Source organism: Microchirus variegatus (genome assembly GCF_963457635.1).
Source record: "Microchirus variegatus genome assembly, chromosome: 12".
NCBI lineage: Eukaryota > Metazoa > Chordata > Actinopteri > Pleuronectiformes > Soleidae > Microchirus > Microchirus variegatus.
Window position 1 is genome coordinate 18557669 of NC_139813.1, and position 18187 is coordinate 18575855.

Genomic DNA, 18187 nt, shown 5'->3' on the forward strand with positions numbered 1-18187 from the left:
AATTCAGGAAATGATCCATTTGCCCTGATGCACTTAGACAGTGAGTTGACTTTCTTCTCAAAAACAAAAAGTATCTCGGAATGACTTGAAATTTACCATCATAATAGTCGGCATCGCCCTGAACAAGGATCCGTTGAAAATATTTCAAAAAAACCATTAGGCACATTAATGAGGTTGCACAGTGTTTGTATTATTTTAGCCTTTATGTTCCTTATCATGCATTACCATAACTGAAAATCTTCCTATAGCTCCCACTATGGGAATACATACTTCCTACGGGCACTGCACTAGTCATACAACATCATATATGATGTAAATAAATTTGTATTTTGTACATACTTAAAAACACAAATGCATTTATGTGACATAAGTCCTGCGTGTTATGCATAGAAAACTAGTGTCCAGGCCAGTTGACTGTGGAATGCAAGTGTTCATTGAGCCACCTAAAATCTGGCCCAAGTCTAAACTAACACTGGCCTTTCTCACAGGCAGCCCACGGGTCAGTGTGTGTGTGTGTGAGCAGTGCGGGTTACAGAAAGGGTACAAACACCCCCCAAACACTGCCTCTCCGTCTTTTGACACACACACACACACACACACACACACACACACACACACACACACACACACACACACACCAGGCGTGTGCAAACAGCGACATGGTAGATTGTAAACACAGCACGTCAAGCAGTGTCCACAGACCCAGCAGGCAGTGACCTGACAACCTGACCTTTCACCCCTTCCACGGCCTGGGCATCTTCACAAGTCTCACACACACTCACAGAAAGATTCCGGTGTGGTCTGAGTCACAGGGCATTAGTCAAATAGGTAGAAGATTCAACCATCAGCAGTAATAACACAATATGGAACATGAAGAAAACATGAATGGAGGCAGATGCTCTCCAGGCCATTGCGTCATATATCTCCAGTAGACCAACCCCGACCTCCCGCCCTATCTGTCGTCCCTTCCTCACCTGAAGTGGTGAAGGATGCCGTTGAGAGCCAGGCCGTCGGCCCAGCTGGTGGTGAAGTTCAACACGTTGACCTCGGGGTACGAGCGAGTGCACTGGCGGACCCAACTCAGCAAGATCTTCTCGCTGTTGGTCTGCTGCAGGTTGGACATGATGTCCTTCATGATGTCTTTTACCTACACAAACACAAGCAAGTGAAAGCAGTCGAAGCAGAGGACGATAAGTGTTTGTTTACACGCACAGTCGCACACACGCTTGTGTTCACAACAATACTTTGTTTTTTCCGTCCTCTGCACTTTTGCTCCCTGTGGAACATCGGTGGCTTCACTGAGTCAACATTAATGCGTACGTTTGTGTGTACTTATATGCAGTATGTGGGTGGAAAGAAGGAACAGTGCATGTGTGTGTTTGTGTAAGTGTGTGCGCGCTCACCTGCCAGTGGAGGATAATACTCCAAATGAGGCCCAAGGTCAGCTTGTGATTCCCATCCACAATATCTGTCCCTCCGATGTTTACCAGATCGACCTGAAAGAGGAAGCCGTGATGAGACACACAAATGATATTGCTTCAACTCTTAATGAGGGGCCCGGACTTATGTTATAGCTGAATACTTCTGAATCAGGCATTTTCTGCAGGCTCGTCAGACACCAATTATGTGGAGACGGGGGGAGGCCAAGGGAAGTGTGATTACATATAAATATTTTAGAGAGGATCAAGGCATAGAGTGGAACATGAGGTCAAGTGTCTCGTCAAACTATTAAGCGACCTCTCTGGCTGCCACGAGGTTGACCTCTGACTTATCTTTCCTCCCAATCAGCTTCATCCCACCACACACTATCGCTCCCTCACACACACTGAAGCTCAACGAGAAGCCACAGAGGCTTTTATATGCTCTGAAGCACAAGGTAATGGACAAAGATGGTCAATCGATGCTTTATATTAAAACAGAGTTTTCTTTTCAAACACCTGTTTATTTACACATGTAAGTTCCATTTTCACACAATAAGCTACATAAAAGCGGTAAAAGTGCATGTGCTAGAGCTCTGCGTCGCACACGTCTAAAAAAAAATCCTCCTCCAAAAGTTGCTTATAAACACATCTACTTGGCATCTAGTTTTCCCTTGGACACAGAGGTGCATGACAAAGCACCGCGCTCACTTTAACAAGCTGGCAGTGATGGCATAATTTCTGTCTCATCCATCCTCATGCTGGAGAAAAACATAATACCAAATGGATCTGTTTGAAAGTCGCTGAAAGCTCCGAGTATTCCCATAGAAGCGTTAAAAATAACATACGTCCTCCATAAATAAGCCCTAAAGCTAAATGTATTTAATACATTTGACCTCTAAGTCATGAGAAAGCACAGCAGGAACAAATGATTATGTGATAACTAGGGGGTCAGCGTAGGAATGACAGCAGAGAACGACGACTGTGGAAGTGGAAAGGGTTCATACAATTTCGTATGTGCCACCTGTTTTGTTTTTTTGTTTTTTAAATCACTAAAACTGGAGCCAAAAGCTTTGCATCTATTTTGCATTTCAACACAGTCGAGTACTAAATCTTTTCAAGGCTGTGGTCAGCAGTGCTGCTCTTCAGATCCCACTTTAGATTCTAAATGACGACAGGAAATGGAGGATTTTTATTTCCCCCCGACATCGAAATGAAGACAGATATCATGGAAATACTTAGCGACCGTATGTCATTTTCTCCACTGTTTAGACCAAAGAGGCTCATGGGAACTCAGGCCCTCGTTGCCAGCTGACAGTTCTGGCTCTTGCCAGAGATAAACCGGCAACTTGAGCCTGTGCAACTTCCCGTGATTGTGCCCTGCCCCTTATCTCCCACTGATAAGGTCAAGGCATTAAGACCAATCATTGTTCAAGAAGAGGAGGAGGGAGGGAGGGAGGTAATACAGACAAGCTGACATGTGCACATAAAGGAGATCATACATTACCGTTCAAAAGTTTGGGGTCAATTAGAAACAACCTTATTTTTGAAGGAAAAGCACTTTTTTTCCAATAAATATAACATTGAATGAATCAGAAATCCACTCCATACATTGTTAATGTGGTAAATGTCTATTCTAGCTGCAAACTGGTCTGGTTGTTAATGGAATATGTACATAGGTGTATAGAGACCCATTTCCAGCAACCATCTCTCCAGTGTTCTAATGGTACATTGTGTTTGCTAATCGGCTATTGGATGATTAGAAAACCCCTTTGCAATAATGTTAGCACAGCTGAAAACAGTTTTGCTGGTTCTTTGACGAAAGGGCAAAAGTATTACTTTGAATAAAAATCATGATTTCAAATCTTGTCAATGTCTTGACTATATTTTCTAATCATTTTGCAACTCTTTTGATCAATAAAAGTGTGAGTTTTAATGGAAAACACAAAAAATTGTATAGGTGACCCCAAACTTTTGAACAGTACTGTACTTCTTCTGAGTGGACTGTATGTAACCAGTAACACTTCCTGTAAATAAACAGCATGTGCTTACAGGAAGTGCTTAAGGCATTTTCCTTGGTTAGAAATGTACACATGCCTGGTAATAATGTCTCACATTGTGTTAAAAGACATCCTGACCTTCGTGGTTTAGCACAAAAAATGCGTTCACTCACATTATTCTGATGCAGGACTTGAAGTACTTTGTTGACGTTGTTGAGAGAATGCACTCGGGTCGAGCCTCGCTCTTTGGTCTGAGGAAAAAAAAGGAAACGGCAGAAATCAGCTCACCGACGTGTGGATCAGTGGCAATGGACGCTTTTACTGTGTTTTCTGAACAAAGTCAAAGATTCTCCATCACTCAGCACACCCATTATCCTATCAGCAGTGTCCATGAGCCAACTTATGGAAAGAATGGCAGGATGAAAAGCTGCCAAGAGCAAATCCCTTTCTTCACACACCCCCAACCACGTATTAGCACCCAATTATAGGAATAGCATTCTGACATTAAAGAGTGTGTGTGTCTGCATGTATGGCATACAGGCATTTGGCACTTCATACGACTACAGGTGCTAGAAAGAAGATATTGTTGTTAAACTCTACTCTAAGGATAGAGTATACATTCTGCTGATAGATAAACATATTATCAGTTCTTTTTCTCATTGTGTTTTTAGGATCTAACCCTTAAGTGGACACAACAGGAATCGAAGTATTCATTTAAATGCAACAGTCTAACAAAACACTACAATGCTGTAACTGTAACGTGTTCAATAACGTGTGCTCACAAAACAAACGGCTCCACGTAAGACCCACAAAAAGAAATACCCAAGAGAGAGAGAAAGAGAGCCAAAGCTTTTAAACTTGAAATTAATCAATAGAGGTGCTGCTGTATAGCTGTAACACATCAGGAAATCATTGAAAACATTTCAGTTCTGTGACTAAACGCACCAGGACTGTGCCAGTGAGACCCTCCAGCAGTTCCAGCAGCTTCTTCCCGTCTTTCAGGTCAGAGAACATGTCTTTGATAGGTGTCTTCCCCGTCTGAGAACACACAAACAAACAAACAAAAATGGTACAAGTGGTTTGTTTTTTCGAGTCAACAACAGAGATGAACACCACAAATCTTAGCTGCAGCATGTGATCAATAAATAAGCCTAGAGTATTATTGAGAGGTTTTAATAAAAGGATTTAACAATACAAGATATATAGTATGTATGTATATATATACCAGATATATCAAAACAGAACATGATGGAACTGAAGTACATGTACTGCACTAGAGGGTGTGTTTGGCATGAATCACAAGGTGTCAAAAATAGAAAAGGGAAAAAGAGAAGTTCTCAGACACTAAAGTAAGGAAGGAAACTTACATTTAAATCCAAGGGCTTGACTGATTATGTAATGTCATATTTTAAAACAGCACCACAACAGTAACCATAATAGCAATATGTCTCCAAGGACAGTTTATTCATCAGCTACAGGTCTGAGGACAATAAAATGAACTCAGTAAAATTAAGTCCTGCTCCAAAAAGCAGTATGTTTTGCATGAACTTGTTTTTGTTAGGGTTTTTTTTTTAGAATACAGAAAACATGTGCTGATTTTGTTACCTTGGAGAACTGTGCATTTATCCATTTGGTAAAGGTTTTCTTCTGGACTGCATCGTGCTCATCTGCGGAACAAAGACAAAAGGTGGGTAAGGTGGGTAAAGAGGCGTTATCGAAAACATCTGCAGTCGGCGTAAGGTCAGTGAAGATCACTTGTGCTCATTTGTGCTCGTAACAAACTCTCTCCACACAAGTGGAAATTGTACGGTCGCCGTTAAAAGCATCCATGATTAAACCGTCTGGAATGTTAGAAAATGACAGCAGACAAACTGTAGGTTAGACGAGGACAAGATATCAACAGCTGCTTGGTGTTAGATGTGAAAGGTGAAAGTTGCTGTGCATGTGGGCACATCTTTGCCCGTTTATAATTTTCCCCTTAGTCTCTGAACCCAACAGTACAAATATTTCACATTCTCTTCCACTTCCAACTCCTTCCCTCCCTGCTCCTCCTTCACTTTCTCCAGCATAGTTCTATAATAAGGCCTCATTTGTGTCAGGCAGAGGGTCAGCTGCTTTGATGTGCCTGGGCGATGGCTGGCTCCTGTAATGGATCAGGGGTAGCTCACACAAAAGCCTTGGACTGCAGACTCGGAAGATTACTTTTAACTCGGTCCCAAGTTTCAGACGATATTGAGTCGAGATTTATACTTTCGTGATGAATGTTTTCCAAAATCATAAAAGAAGATTTAAGCTGCAGTGTGTATAAGGTTTTTGTTGTTGTCGTCTTTGTGAACAGAGTTGGCTCCGTCAAGCGAAATGATCAAACCTGACGAAGTGCGTTTCTGCTGCTCAAACTTCTGAAACTTTCTTTGTTATATACTCCATCCTGTCTGCAGCTTAATTCTCCACATAAAACTGATCACTTCCTCTATACAGAGACATACGGGGAGAGCTTAATCAGCATTGTGTGAACTCATTTGACTCATATGTAACAGACAACTCTGAGAGACCAAATTTAAAGCTGTAGTGCGTAACTTTGAAATATTAACTCGGGATGCACAATATAATCAGCACAATATCAGTATCAGCCTATATTGGCTTTAAAATGTATATTAATGTAATTAAGAAACTGTATATACCTACATCTGGTGCGACAAAATTGTGTTAATTCTACCGTCTCTGAAAAAAACGTATATTTATCGGCATCTGTAATCGGCTCAAGCACTCCCGATATCGGCATATTGGATACAGGCGTCGATAAAGTCCAATATCGTGCAGTGAAAGTGACAACAAAGAGTGTGAGTAGAAACCCTCAGGGATTAACAATCACGTGATCAATCAGTGAAGGAACGGCAGCCCCTTAAGCAATGATTGATACTGATAAGTAATGATTCAAAGGGTTAAGAGTAACATGGTTACAGCTCATCGGACACCAGCGATAAACATTAACTACCTTTTTTGAACACAATCAAGTTGGTACGGTGAGCTACCTGGGATGTGAATTTGTCACAGTTTCAAAATGATACCAATTTCATCTGTTATCTGTTGGCCTGGGTCTCTTTTTGAAATGTTTTAAATTAGATTGAAATCCAGTTCCAATCCAATCCATCCCAATTTATTTATAAAGCACATCTGCAAAAAACAACATTGTTGAACAAGGTTTTGCACACAGTAACAACTATTAAGGTTCAATAATAGCACACGATTGTGCCATACCATTTAGTCTACCAAAAGCAGACAAACAGTTTCAAGATGCCTTTTATCCTCACTGCCATCGGTGTTCTAAATAACTACATGAGATTGTATCATCATTATTTTATTGGCCTTGATAACAAGTTGGGTGTCTTAATATTAACATAAATAAAATGTGTCGGAGCAAACCGAGGAATTAGGACTGCATTAACAACACATGTGGCTAAAATAATGGAGATGTGTAAAGCCAAGTTCTCTATGCTTCAAAGTTTTGTTTTGCCGTCTCACGTCCTTCCTGCAGCTTCCTAAATAACCAGTTCATTAAGTTGTCAGTCTGGTTCTGATGAGTACACCCAAGGGAACAAAGTCAAGAAAGGAAAAAGCATTTGCATCTTCTTCTAAAAAACCACAACCGACGAGGACTAATGTAGGGGTGGAGAAAGGTTACAGATGTACAGGGTGTGTGAGTGTATGAGTGCTAAACTGGACTAAAATTAGCCATAGGAAATTGACCTAGTTATTGCGCAAGTCCGACTAAAACGTAATAAAACATGTAAACAGGTACATCTGACTGCAACCAAAACATGGTGAAATTTACGCTGGTACATTTTTGTACTAATGATTTACTGATTTATGTTCTATTGGCTTAAAGAATGTGTTCATGTTTAAGTTCATGGATGGATGAACCAGAAACCACCTTAAAATTACAAGCTGAAACAGGGCGTTCCGTCCCCAGTGGAGTGGAGGTGGACGTACTTCCTTCAATCAATGAATTCCACACTAGCGCTATAGTCCAATTAAACGGCTACAACCGCAGCAGCTTCACTTCAAAAAAAACGTTACCTACTGTGTAAAAGCGCCGCTGACGTGAGCAAAAGGTCAGAGGTTAAGATCACCAAACCCCAGCAGCCGTAGGCCTCTTTGTTTGGGGGTGAGCAGAGTGTATTTTGTGCATGTGTGTGTGTGTGTATGTTAGCATAGCCACAGGCCGGGTGAGAAGAAGCATGAAAAGAAGAATGTACCGCAAAGAGGGGGCCTGAGGTGGGGGGATGAAAAGGTGAAGAGGTGAGCTGATGAGCTAAATGATAGTGGAGTCAAATCAAGGCTCTACGCATGGACAGTGTATGCTATAGATATTATCATATAGATCGTAGATATTTGTGACTTTGGGCTGTACAAATAACTCAGACTTCAGCTGAAAGAAGATAAAACATTTCTGGTAACACTTAGGGATTAGGGAACACATATTCACCAGTAACTAGGTGCTTACTAGCATATATAAGTAGCATGCTAGCCCTTTATTAGTAATCATTAAGCACGTATTAACCTCTATTATGACATGAATTAAGATTTTTGCCTACATATGGTGTTAATATATGCTTAATATTTACTAAAAGATACAAAGAAGATTAAACATTTCTGGTAGCACTATAGATTAGGGAACACATATTCACCAGTAACTAGGCTCTTACTAGCCTATTTAAGTAGCATGCTAGCCCTTTATTAGTAATCATTAAGCATGTATTAACCTCTATTTTGACATGAATTAAGATTTTTCCGACATAAGGTGTTAATACAAGCTTAATATTTACTAATAAAGGGCTAGTATGCTAGTTTACGCTAGTGAATGCATGAAAACAAGTATAAGTTTACTTATATAAAGGGATAGTATGCTAGTTTACTGTGAACACAGTCAAGTTGGTATGGCAACTGTGATGTGCTACCGGCTGATGCTACTCAGCTGCTTAAAAATAATACATGTTAATACATATGGTGTTAATACACGCTAATACATATGGTGTTAATACACGCTTAATATTTACTAATGAAGGGCTAGTATGCTAGTTTACTGTGAGTTGGTACGGTGAGCTAACTGTGATGTGCTACCGGCCGCTGCTACTCAGGTGCTTGAAAATAATACATGTTAAATGATTTATTACGACATGAATTAAGATTTTTTTAATGGTGTTAATACGTGCTCAATATCTACTAATAAAGGGCTAGTATGCTAATTTACGCTAGTGAATGCATGAAAGCAAGTATAAGTTTACTTATATGCATTAGTTAGTAATCACCTAGCTAATTGTGAATAATGTCTCCATTTTATGAATTTTCCAGAATTATCCGGGGATGCATACGTTAGGATGAGTCGGACAGAAGCAACAACTATGAAACTGGACTTTGCGGTGGAAAACTAGGACAGGAGAGACTTAAGTTGCCTAAACTATTCTACCCCCTCTTCCCTGCGCCGTCGTCTATCAAGTGCTTTGAACCATAACACTGTAAAATGCCCCCCCTCTGAGCATGTTGACCCATTTTTCCACCAAACACCTCCAGCAGCAAACGGTAATACGTCAAGGATTCTTTCTCAAAGGGAGAAGAGGACAAAGAGGTTTGACAGCGGAAGGTTGTGATGAAAGAAGGCGGCGGTGTAAAGACGGGGCGCAGGAGACAAAAGGAGGAGTTGGAAAATAAAACGACGACGTGATTGACAACGGTAGTAGTAGTAGGTTGGCAGTGCCATGGCAGGGGACCCGTTGACTGACGGCAATCAATCCCTGAGTGTGTGTGTAAATTACAGGTGGGGTGGTTAAGCGTGTCGAAACAGACGGCGCGCGAGGAGGAAAGGCAGGCGAGCAAACCGCAAGACAAAACAACAACAACAACAAAAATGGAGAAGAAAAACAAGATTTCTGAATGTTTTAGCTTCTTAAAAATCATTTTGGTTTGTGGACAAAACAAGACGTTTGAGAGCATCGTCATTTTTCAGGTTTGACAAACACCGATCAATGTTCTTTTTTTTTTTGCAATTTCTGACATTTTATGGACCAAGCGATTAATCAATTAATCGTGAAAATAATCGACAGATTAATCGATGATGAAAATAATCTTTGGTTGCAGCTCTCAGATCACAGCGAGGATTAGGAGCAGGTACAATACAGGTATGCTTTCAACGCAATATCAATTTCATAAAAAGAGCCGTGCAGAGGCCTCCTGTCTTTACAGTTTTATCAGCGTCCTGCGGAGGGGCCTCCAAGGTCCAAGGCTGAGAAGACGGTCCCTGTGGGCTCTGCATCACACTACCTTAACACCACAATACACCTGATTCATACATGTTGCCCCCCCCCCCTCCCTCCAATCTGTCTGCTGCTCCTACTCACCGCAGCACAGGAATGTCTTAGTGCTGCACGGATCAAAGGAGCAACAGGGCTGTGCGTGCATGCACGTGCACACGCTTGTGTGTGAAATGATGATATTCTATTTACTGCATTGTGCCGCAGAGGTAGCTGTGGGGCCCCCGTGGATGTACCAGCATGTCATACAGTAAGTGCCCTCTTATTCCAGCATTTACACGACTGAAGGAAACAAATACAGACACGCCTAAACTGTAAACAGACTGTCAGATCAGCTGTGGTCATGTGTGTGTCTACTCTGTGAGGTAAAGCACGTCGTCGTTTTTTAAGTTTTACCTCAGATTTGTGAAACGTTCTGTTAAATAAGAATATTAAGGATAAGCCTTTTGAATTTTGACAGCTGTTACACTACCGGTCAAAAGTTTGGAGTCATTTAGAAATGTCCTTATTTTTGAAGGAAAAGCACTTTTTTTCAATGAATATAACATTAAATGAATCAGAAACACACTCTATACATTGTTAATGTGGTAAACGACTATTCTAGCTGCATACGTGTGGTTTTTAACGGAATATGTACATAGGTGTATAGAAGCCACTTTCCAGTGTTCTAATGCGTTAGAAGGCTATTGGATGATTAGAAAAACCCTTGAAAACCCTTGTGCAATGATGTTGGCTGGTTCTTTGACAAAAGGGCAAAATTATTATTTTGTAAAAAAATAAAAAACCTTCACAGGGCTATACAAGCAAAATACATCAAATACTGATAGTTTAAAACAGGTAAAAAGACGATTACAATAGTCCAGACGTGTGGATATAAAAGCATGAATAACATAAAAACAGGGGCTTGAATTCCAAATGTTTTGGGCCAGGTATACACAGAGGTAACATTTCTGTCCTTTCTTTATTGAAAGCCACATAAAAACCGTGAAGCTTTTATTAAAAAGAACTCTCTGTGGGTCGTAAAATGAAGAGCACGGTGAATTAAACAAACTGCAGCAGCACATAGTGAGGCAAGAGTCGCCAACACATTTGTTTGCAGTACAAATACTCAGCCCCTGTCAAATAATCAGTCATCGTATTCCACGTAACACACATACAAAGGCACAAGAGTTTGTGTAAAGTAAATGTGCCGGGGAATAAAGTAGTGATTACATCAGGAAGCATTATCCCACTTGCCGTCTTCTCACAAACTCAGTGAGCCCACACATGCTCTCAATATACAGCATCTCGCACCACAGCACAAAGACCACAGCGTTTATGCTTCAAATTGAATGCAGGATTCCCTTCATAACAAAAGACACATCTGATTTTCCGTAAAAGGACAACCATTTTGTGTTCACAGCCTCTTTGTAAACATCCCAGGACAAACGTGTCCACTTTTCTCGAATGTGACCGTGATCCATCACAACTGCTCCGAATTCCTTGACCCAGTGTTGACCAACATTACATAACCGAGAGTTAACAGCGTCGCGGAAACTGAGGAAAATTAACCACACGCTGAAACCTCAAGACATGACATAAGTGGGCAAAGGAAACGAAACTGCAGAAAACACAAATGTTCCTCAGAGCAGCCAGCTGTGAACACACAGAGCAGACACATAAAACACACTCTCACAGGTGGAGAGAGACTGTGACCACACAGCAGGGAAGGGGAAGGGGAGATGGAGACGGTGGGAGGCACCGAGGTGAAAATCAAACAAACTGTCGGGGTTTCCACGGCAGCATCACGTAGTAAACATGGACGCTCAGACAAAATGGATAGATTTCCAAGTAGGCAGCAATTACCTTTAACCTATAATCTTTTACCTAAGAACCAGTGTTCCTTTAAAGCTTTAAAACGTGTGTGTTACCACCAGGGGTTCCCACAACTTGGTCGACATCAAATTCAAAGAGTATTCAAGGGCAGATTCCCTCAAAGTTTAGCGCCAAATGTGTTTACACAGCTTCAGATGGGAGGGCAAACTTTTAAGAGCCGCTTTTTGCCCACGGCGTCCACTTTTATTGATTTGCAGCACACGCTCTGCATCTGGACAAGTGTTTGTCCTTGGATCTTGGGCAAAGCAGTCTTTGTAATTTTCTGTGGTGAGACAATGATCTTGGAATTTGCATTTCCCAGGCAACATGTAAATTTCTCTCTCTTGCATAACCTTACTCGCTCATTGTTCTGCATGGAATCTCACTTTTGACTCAACGTTTGTTCTGTGTAGGCCTAGTCTACGTACATCAAGCAATGCAGAGCATGAAGCAGTAGGTGGCGTCGTAACAAACAAGGGAGGTGTTTACCTAAATATCAACCTTAACTTCTTTCTTGCACAAAATGCAAGCACTTTCAATGACCCATGTCTATTTAGGGCGATTTTCCAAAACTTTCAAGGACCTTGACTTTTTTTTTTTTTTAATTGACAAACTTTCAAGGATTTCAAGGACACTGCATGATCACACACTTAAAACCCTAGTGTCAAATGACCACTGTCAAATGAGTTCACACAATGCTGCTTAAAGCCTCTGTGTTCGGTGGAGGCAACAGCAACACCGTGCTAGTAAAGCAAAGACGACTGCAAACAGGTTGAAATGCGTCTGAAAGCACAAATATGTGCCCGCAATAAGTTTCACAAGTAAGTTCAACTTCTGGAAAAAAAGCTTTTGTTGTTCAGTAGTTTGACGGGATAAACGCTTCGTGCCCCGCTAGCCCCCATGCTGCCGTTGTATACATACAAATGCTCCCTAAGTCGGGATAGTTTTGCTTGACGGAGCTCAAAAAAGTTTCATAGTCTACAAAGAACAAACAGAGGCAGAATAATGACATCATCAACAGCAATCGTCACCACAAGTTACGCAACGGAGCTTTAACATGACAAAAACACAGTCCCAGCTGAGGAAAACTGGAACTTTGATTGACAGAATGCTGCCAAGGTCACATACAAACATGTTTTTTTCTAACACTTTATAAGTGAGCTCTTGGCTCAGCAATTGAAAAAACATCAAGAAGAGGCTGCTCACATAAATCAAAACCTTCTGAAAGGAGGCTCAGCTGTTGGCCGTCCAGTCGTTCAGCACAGCACCACACAGACACACAGGCCGACTACAATCACACGGTTTTAACTTTCTCCTTCTCCTGGCGCATCCAACTCGATCCTTTTCACACTTTATTGGCAGATGTGTGCCATTGTTTTGATGCTGCAGGTTGAGAGGAATGCTCAGAATTCTTATCATTTCCCACACATTCCTCCCTCCTCCCTTCACTGGTCACTTGTCTAAGCTTGTCCCACAACCGGCAGCGCAGCCTTGTTTTGTTGACGCTCTTCCATCGCCAAGATCTGGGAATTTGCGAGGGGAAAAAACATGCCTGGCATTCAGAGGAGATTAACCTATATCCCCTCACTTAGCAATTAAAAAAAAACACCTTTGTGGTGTACTGTACGTACAGTAGGTGCCTGCACTGGTGAAATCAGGGGGAAATAAGCATGATTCAGCAAATCTGATGCACAACAAGCAGGCTGTAAATCATTGCTGCAGCTTGTTAAAGGACATTTTAGGAGGGGAAGCAATGTGACTGGCTTTATTATCATCCGACTGTTCAATCAAACCACTGTTTGGTCTTTCACAAGTGTTTATGTTTTTGACATGAGGACAGACTGATGAGTTGGCATGACGGAACACGCATGACGAGTGAACCGTGTGAACCTCTGGAGAGATTACATTCAAAAACTGTTAATTAATCGATTACTAAACTAATCGTCAACTATTTTGAAGCATTTAAAGAAGTTTTCTGATTGTTCTGCTTCTTAAATGTGAATATTTCTGGTTTCTTTTTGCTCCATATAACAAAGAAATGGTTGATTGAACTGAGTAATTAGAGAAAATCCTAATTGTCACATTTGAAAACCACTTTTTCAACACTTTCTGACATTTTATGGACCAAACAATTGCTCAAATAATCAAGAAAAACAATGGACAGATTGATCGATTATGAAAATAGTCGTAAGTTGGAGCCCTGCAGACAAATCATTTGAATAGAATTCAGCCAAAATTAAAAATGGGTAACTAGTTCTAGTATTGTTCTCTGTAGTTTTAGACATGGTCAAATTTCAAAACAAGCTCCATGACAACAAATCACCAGATTTAATGCTGATGAAAGTCCGAGTATATATCTAAACTTTGGTGTATATCCCAAATAACACATAATTTGGCTTCCACCTGAGCAAATAATACTGCAATACTTTCATAACTCAATGCACAGAACTGCAGAAGAACCACAACAACACACAGCACTTGTCAAATGTGTTTGCGGTGTGAGTCAACTGCACCTAAACAACTATCGGCTGCCGTTAATCCCAGCTGCCACCGACCTGTGTCACACACCTGTCAAAGTGTCCTACCTCTGAGTTGGAGCACATACTCGGCCATCTTTCACAGCCTCCACCAACTTCACCCGCAGCCAAATGAGCAGCAAAAGACGGACAGAAAGAAAAAAAAAATAGTCCAGAAGTTTCAGCAGCTCAGAAGTGAAGCTGACATTCACTGTCTCTCTCTTTCCTCTGCCTCCTCATTCCTTGACCAGTGCAGAACAGAAGAATGCAAGAGAGACAGAGAGAGAGAGAGAGAGAGAGAGAGAGAGCCAGGGAACCAGAATGGGGGCAGAACACAACAGGACAGGGCAAGCCAATGTGTGTGTGTGACTGGGGGGGGGGAATCACCACACTTTGACAGATAGGGGGATGAACACAGATAAACACTGTTCGGCACCATCGCTGCATGCAACAGGACGGAACGCCACCGCCGGAACACACGATGAGACAAAGAGAAGCGAATCAGGCCCGAGATCTGTGCACGAACAGACACAACACACGGCGGAAAATAAAAGTGCTAAGTAGAAGTAGAACCATATAAAGTTCTTCGGCTTGTCCTCATTGGAGAACCCTTTTTGGATCCAGGTAGAACCTTTTTATAAAGGATCCACCTGGAACCATTTTGGAGGGTTCCACCACCCCTTTCCTGAATAAAGGGTTTTAAATCTCTGGATCACAATGGTTTTTACTCTAAAAAAGAACCCTAAAAAAACCCTTTCTTCGGGAAAAGGGTCTTTCAGAAGCAAATGGTTCCAGGTAGAGCCTCAGCCCTTGTAGAAGGACCCTTTTGGAACCCTTATTTCTAAGAGTGTATATACTGGTATTTATTTCCTCTTAAGGACCTTTTTCTGGCATAAACACCAACCTCATCAGTGGCCAGAGGTCTCAAACATGTGCCCCACCCCCCCCCCCCAAACCAATTTCATGTGGTCCACCATGCACGTGTTATGGAGTTATTACGATACATAAGGTTAAATTCGTCAAATTTATTACATTATATTTTATGTAATTTTTCTCCCAAAAAAAAAAACTTTTTTATTGTGAAATATAGTTTCATATCAAAACAAAGACTCTTACTTTGAAATACTGTGAAAGAGCATCATGAATGACATAACTGTGATATCAAGACGGCCCACCGTGATACTGAAACTACTTTTTTTTTCACTCGACTTGACTGGCCCCCTCTTGATCAGACTAAATGACCATCAGGTCTTTTTTCTCAGAAGAATAGCTGCACAATGAACCCTATGAACAGTAAAAAAAAATAATAATCATAAAAATGAAAGCTCCTTAGATACCAAAAAAGAACAAAAACAGCAACAGCATGAGGGCATCTTTTCAAAATGCCACATGTTTTTAAATGGATGCAGCAAATGATGCAAACCACATTTTTAGTACAGATAATTACAGATACAGGGAAGAGCAGCCACACAAACATCCAAGAATTGTAGTCTAACAAACACACACACACACACCAATAAAACATAAGGATGCAGAATGTGCGGTGAATTAATAAACAGCCTAGTTTTAAGGAACGATGTGCTCATTCACTTACCTAAACCAGCACTATTTTCACGCTTCCTTTTCCTTCTGAAAAAGTCACGCTTTCTCCATGACGTCCACTTACTGACACTCATGACGGACAGAAAGGTTTAAACTAAACAAAACAGAGGGAGCTGAAGAAGAAGAAGAAGAACAAATCCGGAACAGGAAGACAAGGTGTTTGTGTGAGAGAGAGAGAAAGAGGAAGAGGAAGAAGAGGTGTGAGTAGGTTTATTTGGGGGCGCTGGGTCGGCTCGTCTGACGTGACATCACATACACACTCAACAGGACGGCGAGGAAAGTGAGTAACAAAAACAAGGGTTTCTTAATTAAGAGGTAAGTGACAGGTGTGTGTGTGTGTGTGTGAATGTGTAAATAACAGCTGGAAACACAGAGTAAATATGTGGATGACAGCTCTCACACACACACACAGACCCCACACTACTGCAGAAACTGACAGCAGATAAACGTGACCCACAGTGACCTGAAGCATAACACACACACACACACACTACTACGGATACTACAACAGACACTTCCTCTCTTTCTCTCATGTACTGTTCAAGTAAAAGTGAAACCTAAAACACTCAAAACAAAACAAAACAAAAAATCAAGAGGGCCGCAGACAATTTACAGAACACACAGGCCCATTTCTGATTATTACACCTACACCACGGCCCCCGTACAAGGAGCAGTGGTTGAACTCTACCCGACAAAATCAAGAAAATAACTCAAAAATGTCATATCATAAGCAGACACAAGATGTTTTGGCAATAGATTTAACATGACGTCCCCCAAAACTGGACTATAGGCTTTATTAAGTTTTTGTGTCCAGCAAAGCAGAGACAGAAAACATACTATTTTATATTGTTGATATATACTGCATATACATATATATGTATATATATATATATATATATATACAGATGTATATACATACATATATACATATACGCATATACATACATATATGTATATACATAAACACGCATATATACATATATATATACATATATGTATATGCATATATACATATATATATATACACATATATGTATATGCATATATACATATATATACATAGATATAAATACACATATACATAGAATAGACTACAATTTTTGCTTCCTATTGCTATAAACTAAGCTAAATGATAAATAAAAGCCTTCAGCACAATAAAACTTAACCTTATATACTGAAAACAATTAATGGGCATAGCTTTTGTTTTTCTTTTTATACACAAATGTCTGTTTTTGATATGTGGTTGTACAGTGCACATCTCAATCTATGCAGCAATGTGTAAATAATGTGTAAACGGTTTTGGAGAAGGGGTAAGATTAAATAATATTTTGATTCCTCCTACTTCTTTTCTGAGACGCTGTATTCAAATTCTGTATTGTTGTCTTGTGTCTTTTTTCACACGTTCGAAATACAGCCTCTTTATTCATTCATTTATTCATTTATTCATACTGGCGGACCAGTTAGTGTGACATTTACAAGAAACTGCAAAACAAGGGTTATCTGAGTTGGTTAGACTGAGAAAAGTCAAGAAGAATCCAGGACACTCAACGGCTGCACGTGAATGTGAAAATGTCAGTTTGTATTGCTTATTTATCTTGTGAACTGTGTTGTGTCTTCATATAATAAGAAAATGGAGGGTATGGAGGTACGGGAGATAAGTGGTTCATTATTAGAAACAATAATTTAAGTGCTAAATAGAACCATAAAGGATCCACCTAGAACTCTTTTGGAGGGTTCCACCAAGAACGCTTTTAAAACCCTTTATTCAGAAAAGGAGTTTTAAAGGGTTCTTACTGGAACCATTAGTGTTACCAAGACCCCATGGAAAAACCCTTTCTTGGGGAATTTTTTTTTCAGAATCAAATGGTTCCAGGTAGAACCTCAGCCCTTGAAGAGGAACCCTTTTGGAACCCTTATTTCTAAGAGTGAAGGAGCAAGATGTGAAAAGGAATTGAGCCATAGAGTTAAATCTGTCAATTAGCACGTGACCCAGTGCGTGGAACAGGATAAAGGCCTGAGTCCATTTGCTCATTGACATATTCAATCAATGAGGACCAACTGGGCAAACAGCTCCATTCCCACAGAGAGGGTGAAATAACGAGGCGAGGGAACAAGCGTTCGGGGGCGGGGGTGGGGGGGAGTCAGGAAGGAAAACATAAAGAGAAAGTTAATTTTCCTGTGTTTTGTTTTCTCTCTTCCTTTCCTTTCGCAAAGAGGAAGTAGAAGAGGAATAACAGTCTGCATCGCTCATGACCACCAGCCTCCAGAGTCTGAACTGAACTGACTGAGAGTTACAGCAGCTGCTCGTGTCTCAAGAGGCCTGGGTGAGCCTGCTGGTCTGCAGAGTCACAGACACCAAAAGGGACTTTCCACTAAGTCCCTGCATCTTCACACAGCACGTCAAAAAGCATCCATTAACAAGATACTTATAGCTATAAGCTACAAGAGGGAGTGTGTGTGTGTAAACATCTGTCTCTCCCTATCATTCA

The 18187-nt window shown here is 40.8% G+C and overlaps 1 protein-coding gene across 1 annotated transcript in view; it reads right to left on the reverse strand.

Annotated features, from left to right (window-relative positions):
• utrn (utrophin) overlaps positions 1 to 15772 on the reverse strand; it is a gene marked incomplete at both ends in the record, with an annotated part of 145607 nt that extends 129835 nt beyond the window's left edge. Inside the window, 6 exons of the mRNA XM_083898443.1 lie at positions 975 to 1147; positions 1404 to 1496; positions 3592 to 3669; positions 4364 to 4456; positions 5024 to 5085; positions 15691 to 15772. Coding sequence (XP_083754569.1) covers positions 975 to 1147; positions 1404 to 1496; positions 3592 to 3669; positions 4364 to 4456; positions 5024 to 5085; positions 15691 to 15772 — 581 coding nt within the window. The remainder of the gene's footprint in view (positions 1 to 974; positions 1148 to 1403; positions 1497 to 3591; positions 3670 to 4363; positions 4457 to 5023; positions 5086 to 15690) is intronic.
• Positions 15773 to 18187: the final 2415 nt, after the last annotated feature.